The sequence below is a fragment of the Punica granatum genome, chromosome 2 (genome assembly GCF_007655135.1).
Source record: "Punica granatum isolate Tunisia-2019 chromosome 2, ASM765513v2, whole genome shotgun sequence".
Classification (NCBI taxonomy): Eukaryota; Viridiplantae; Streptophyta; class Magnoliopsida; order Myrtales; family Lythraceae; genus Punica; species Punica granatum.
This window is the reverse complement of record NC_045128.1, coordinates 26,051,790-26,056,790: the sequence shown is the minus strand read 5'-3', so window position 1 is coordinate 26,056,790 and position 5,001 is coordinate 26,051,790. Positions and strand designations below refer to the sequence as shown.

General features: G+C 40.4%; 1 protein-coding gene across 2 annotated transcripts; it reads left to right on the top strand.

The window, feature by feature from the left end:
* Positions 1 to 1,866: 1,866 nt before the first annotated feature.
* Positions 1,867 to 3,216, top strand: LOC116194262 (endochitinase EP3-like). 2 transcript variants are annotated; one of them, XM_031523031.1, is made up of 3 exons: positions 1,867 to 2,328; positions 2,657 to 2,999; positions 3,047 to 3,216. In XM_031523031.1, the coding sequence occupies exons 1-3, from the start codon at positions 1,908 to 1,910 to the stop codon at positions 3,093 to 3,095; spliced, it is 813 nt and encodes a 270-aa protein (XP_031378891.1). In that variant the 5' UTR covers positions 1,867 to 1,907; the 3' UTR covers positions 3,096 to 3,216. The 2 variants fall into 2 exon arrangements, with proteins under 2 accessions (XP_031378891.1, XP_031378890.1); XM_031523030.1 differs by having other exon boundaries at positions 2,657 to 3,216.
* Positions 3,217 to 5,001: the final 1,785 nt, after the last annotated feature.

Genomic DNA, 5,001 nt, shown 5'->3' with positions numbered 1-5,001 from the left:
TCACAGTTAATTCCGAATGCTCCTTAGCTAATCCGGATCTCCACCTGAGGCTCCCTCAATTCGGATCTAAGTCGGATTGGTAGCACTATCTGGAATACCTATTCCGCATGACATGTGAACCAAACGTCAGATTTCGGATTCCGTACGGATTAGGTAATCCGTTCCTTATCATTTCCTACAAACCAAACATGCCCTAAATCCCATCCGAAGAAGAAACGCATCATTGGGGCCCATTTAGAGTGTGCTGCCCTCACCACATCATTACCGTGAGCTATCCACGTCGAACACTTCTGCCAAATTTGACGGACACACTAACCGCGTGCTAAACGTAGGACAAAACAAATAGTTTGTGCATTTTCTACTAATTATCAAAAGTTTGTGCTAAAAACTAAACAAACACTATAGTTGGTGTTTTTTTGCACAATTAACCTATAAATATATGTAACTTATTAGAAAAACCCATAAATATATGCATGATTTCTGACAAATAATTTCTTTATGTCTATATCCATTTATACAAAATATATATTAATAATTTAATTTTTGTCATATGAAAATTGATAAAAAATTACTACGCAACGCATGGTAGTTATAATTGGATGTTGGCCCACATGTTACTATATTGCACTTATATTGTTTATTTATCGGGAAAACAATTTGGTTTTCAAAAAATATAAAATGTTTATTTATGAATTGTTAAGTCTTTTTTTTTAATAAGAAGTATTTTAATGTTTAATGTCGATTTTCAACTAAGAATTAAAATTTCAAATTCTCGAAAAGATAATCAATCTTGCCGTAAGAGTTAAGGAAAAAAAAAAAAAAGAGGGACTGCTGACAGCAGACCGCCCCACCTGCTCCCAACACCTTTAGATGGGACATGGCTCGTCTTCATCGATCTAAGTACTGGGAGAGGGAGGCGCGTCAGGGGCATCGTGTCATCTGGGTATGACCAAATAAATTGAAACTTGCTACTTTCTTTAATTTATTTTTCCCACCGTAAAAAATTAATATTAACCCTTAAATTCTCTTTATTTAATATGGACAGCTCATTGATCATAATTTTTTAAAAATATTTTTAATCTTTACTTCTTTTTTTCCCTCCCTGTTTAATGTTATAATATGGTCGCCACCGCCTATGGAAGGACCGGGTGGGAGAGGAACCGGTCAGAGATGGGACCGTGGAAGGAGCGAAAGGCGGACATGATCGGTACGTTGCCGTGGATGCCAATGTCGCAGACGTTCTCGACGCCCAGGGGGGTGGGCAGGATGAGGCGGGAAGGGGAGGGCGAGGGTGCGGACGGTGGAAGGATGGGAGGGGAGGAGCGGGGAGATGGCGGGGAGGTTCTTTGGGGTGGTGATGATGGTGAGGGTGAGGCCTGGGCGGAGGACAAGGCGGTAGGCGAGGTCGAGCAATGCCTAGGTGTGGCCTTGTTCTGGTTTCATGAGCTTGACTCACTTTTGTATTTGAGACTGCTTCTAAGATAATAACAATCGATGCCGCTAATATCAGCATCTTTAGAGCGAACTATCGTACTATTATTATTTTCTTTTCTGATAGGCCAAGAGCTAGGTGACGTCCTTAGCCTATTAGATGGGAGTAATTTCCCGTTCTTGCATCATCTTACCTTAGCCAAGTCTGTGATACTGATTTTTTACATGTGGTGATATCGTGCAGATCATTATTATATGCTTTAATGATAATTGTATGTTTGGTCAACTGTTGAAAAATCCCAGATCCGTAAGCTATACGCCATTTACAAACATTGCACGTTCATATGGTCTTATAAAGCAGCTATAGACTTTGCTTTTGCTTCTCTTAGATCAGTGGAATTAGCCTATAAATAGCCCCTCTGATTATCGGTAAAGGCAGCATCTCTCATTATTCACTCGATTAAGTAGCTCTCAAAATGGATCTGAGAAAAACCCTTGTAACCTTTTCTCTCGTCTGCCTAATTTCCGGTTTAACGTCACAGCAAGCATATGGTCAGAACTGTGGGTGTTCGCCTGATCTGTGCTGCAGCCAGTATGGATATTGTGGCACAGGAGATCAATACTGCGGCACAGGCTGCAGGTCAGGACCGTGCTACTCCTCCACCCCATCCACCCCCACACCTTCTGGTGGCAGCTCAGTTGCTGATATCGTGAGTGACAGCTTCTTCAATGGGATCATAGGGCAAGCTGATGCGAGCTGTGCTGGGAAGAGCTTCTATACGAGGCAAGCGTTTCTCGATGCGGCCAAAAGTTACCCTCAGTTCGCTGCTGGTTCAGCAGATGATTCTAAGAGGGAGATTGCAGCATTCTTTGCCCATGTCACGCATGAAACTGGACGTAAGGCCTCTATATTATATATATATATATATATATATATGTACACATGGCTCTCTTCGTCGATCATCTCTGAGTTAATCAACATTAATTTTCCAGGGATGTCATCCAAACTAACAATTGAGTTGGTCCATCGTACCCAACATATATCTAATATTGAACATCTTTGATAGTTAACGTACCAATGATCATGTAAACAAATATATTAGCAAGAGCACGTGTATTTCGACATTATTAATCTTCTGCAATGATTTGATCTTGCAGAAGAGATTATATCCACAATAGGTGCTTCGATTTTGATTCTGTAACTGATCTTCATTTCAATCAACAGACTTCTGCTACGTAGAAGAGATAGATGGTGCTTCTAAGGACTACTGCGATGAAAGCAACACACAATATCCATGCGCCCCAAACAAGGGCTATTATGGTCGCGGGCCGATCCAAATTTCATGGAATTACAACTATGGACCAGCGGGAAACGACATTGGATTTGATGGGCTGAACTCTCCTGAAACAGTGGCCAATGACCCCGTCATCTCGTTCAAGACAACTTTCTGGTTCTGGATGAACAACGTGCATTCCGTGATTGGTCAAGGTTTTGGGGCTACAATTAGAGCCATCAATGGTATTGAGTGCGATGGCGGAAACACTGCCGCTGTACAAGCGCGTGTTCAGTACTACACCGACTACTGCAACCAATTTGGCATTTCTCCCGGGGACAACCTTACCTGTTAGGTCGCATCAAGTTCAGATTTGGAAGGCTCGGGTAGGTTAGCTCCTAGTAGTTGAGCTTAATAATGGGTGCTTACATAGCACAAACTATGATAATATCAATAAAGGCCTACGAATGTGTTACATTACATTGAGTAACATTGACAAGCAGTACAATAAGTTCGGGATTGCACTGGAAAAATGGTAGAATTTTCTTCCTCCATAACCGATCTTCGTAAGTGTTTGGCTCTCCTGGGCACGGCATCGCATTAGCCTGAAATTCTTCAATAAACTAAATCCCAAACTGGGCAAGTAACTCCCAGTTTCGAGCTTGAATTGAGATGCAAAGTCCAACAAACCCATTATCAAATTAAATACATGGACAAGAAACGGATATAGTTCATCGAGACTCGTCCTCAGCTCGATTGGAAGCAAGAGTTTTTTTTTTCCTTTTAAGATGTTTGCCTAAAGTGGAACCGTTTGACGCGAATACCAACATGGACAATAAAGACACCTGTTACTCAGCCCACCCAGGTTCTTACTTTGAGGCATTCTTATTGTTTTTTAACATACAATATAAACGGAACATAAATAAATCACAAATAAACAACTTTCAGTTAGTGCCCCTAGATGAAAATCCTCTTAGAGTTCATTTCAAGAAATAATCCAGAGCAAATATTGTTACACATTACAACATATGCTTTAGGAAAAATAAAGACTCATTTCAACCGAAAACATACTGATGAGTCCGTGAACTAAAGGCCCCTAAATGCCCGGTTCGAGAGCGACCCCAAACCCTACAAAAAGGCATAGCCATGAATTTGGTGGGAACAATTATATGATTTTAATTTTGAACCTCCTTTGAGGTAACTGCCAATGGTTAGAGAATGTTTATAAATGTTTTACAGGTATGTAAATTTTAAAATATAGTTTATTCATTTCATTCTACCTCCGAGTACTCATTTAAGCATTCATGAACTAAAGGCTTGGTCCGAAAGCGAGCCCACAAATCCTATTAAGAGGTATAGCCATGAATTTGGTGAGAACAATTATCCGAATTCAATTTTAAACCTCTTTCCATGTAACTTTCAATGGTTAGAGAACGCTTATAAATATTCTACATGTATGTAACTTTCGAAGGACAATGCATTCATTTCATTCTACCTCCGAATACTCACTTAAGCATCGGTGACCGAACTCAGGATTCCCTCTTGGTATTCCCTTCCTTGCAAGTTATCGGAGCATGGAGTCTTTCCCGGCAATGTTCGACACCCCCGTTCTCCTACCTACATCATTTGCGCCTCTGGAAAATGTGACAAAAGGCAATAATTTCGGCTGGGTCATCTTTGACACAACCTCGTGACCCAGGAGACATGGAAGTAAAAGCAGAAACACTGGAATATGACACTGGATCATATGAGATGATCAACAAATTCTTTGTGCTGAAAATTGAAGCGCTAAAGAATCGATCCCTAATAAGTTCAATAGAAGACGAGAAGATCCAAGCTCAAAGATGAAGTGATAAGAAGGAAGTTAGGAGCAGAGTCAAAAGAATTCCTCAATTGAGACAATTCTTTATCAAGACAGTTAGGCATTTGAATTTTCTGAGGCATGAAGAGTATCGCGGTTCCGTAGCGGTCTGTCCTTCTACTAATCGGGACAACATTGTTCGAGCTATTGAGGAAGAAGGATTAATGTTCTACCACAAGGTACCATGTAAGCCTGTAATACCTCCTTCATGCATACCATCCCCTAGTAACTCGTAAAAAATGAATGAATGAACGTTTCTAAAATGGTTTTTTTTCCTCTCTTTCTCTTGTAGGAAAGTTCAATAAAACTCAAGAGAATCAGATTCTTGAGCAGAAAGTTAAAATAAATGCCATTTTATTAGCAAAATTGGAAAAAAAAAAAATTGAGACGAGTCCTACCACACTTACGGAGCTCAAACAACTCATTTGGTGCCCC

Coding starts and splice junctions, on each gene's coding strand:
- LOC116194262 (XM_031523030.1), top strand. CDS start 1,908: ATGGATCTGAGAAAAACCCTTGTAACCTTTTCTCTCGTCTGCCTAATT. Junction 2,329..2,656: donor TGTCACGCATGAAACTGGAC/GTAAGGCCTCTA, acceptor TTCAATCAACAG/ACTTCTGCTACGTAGAAGAG.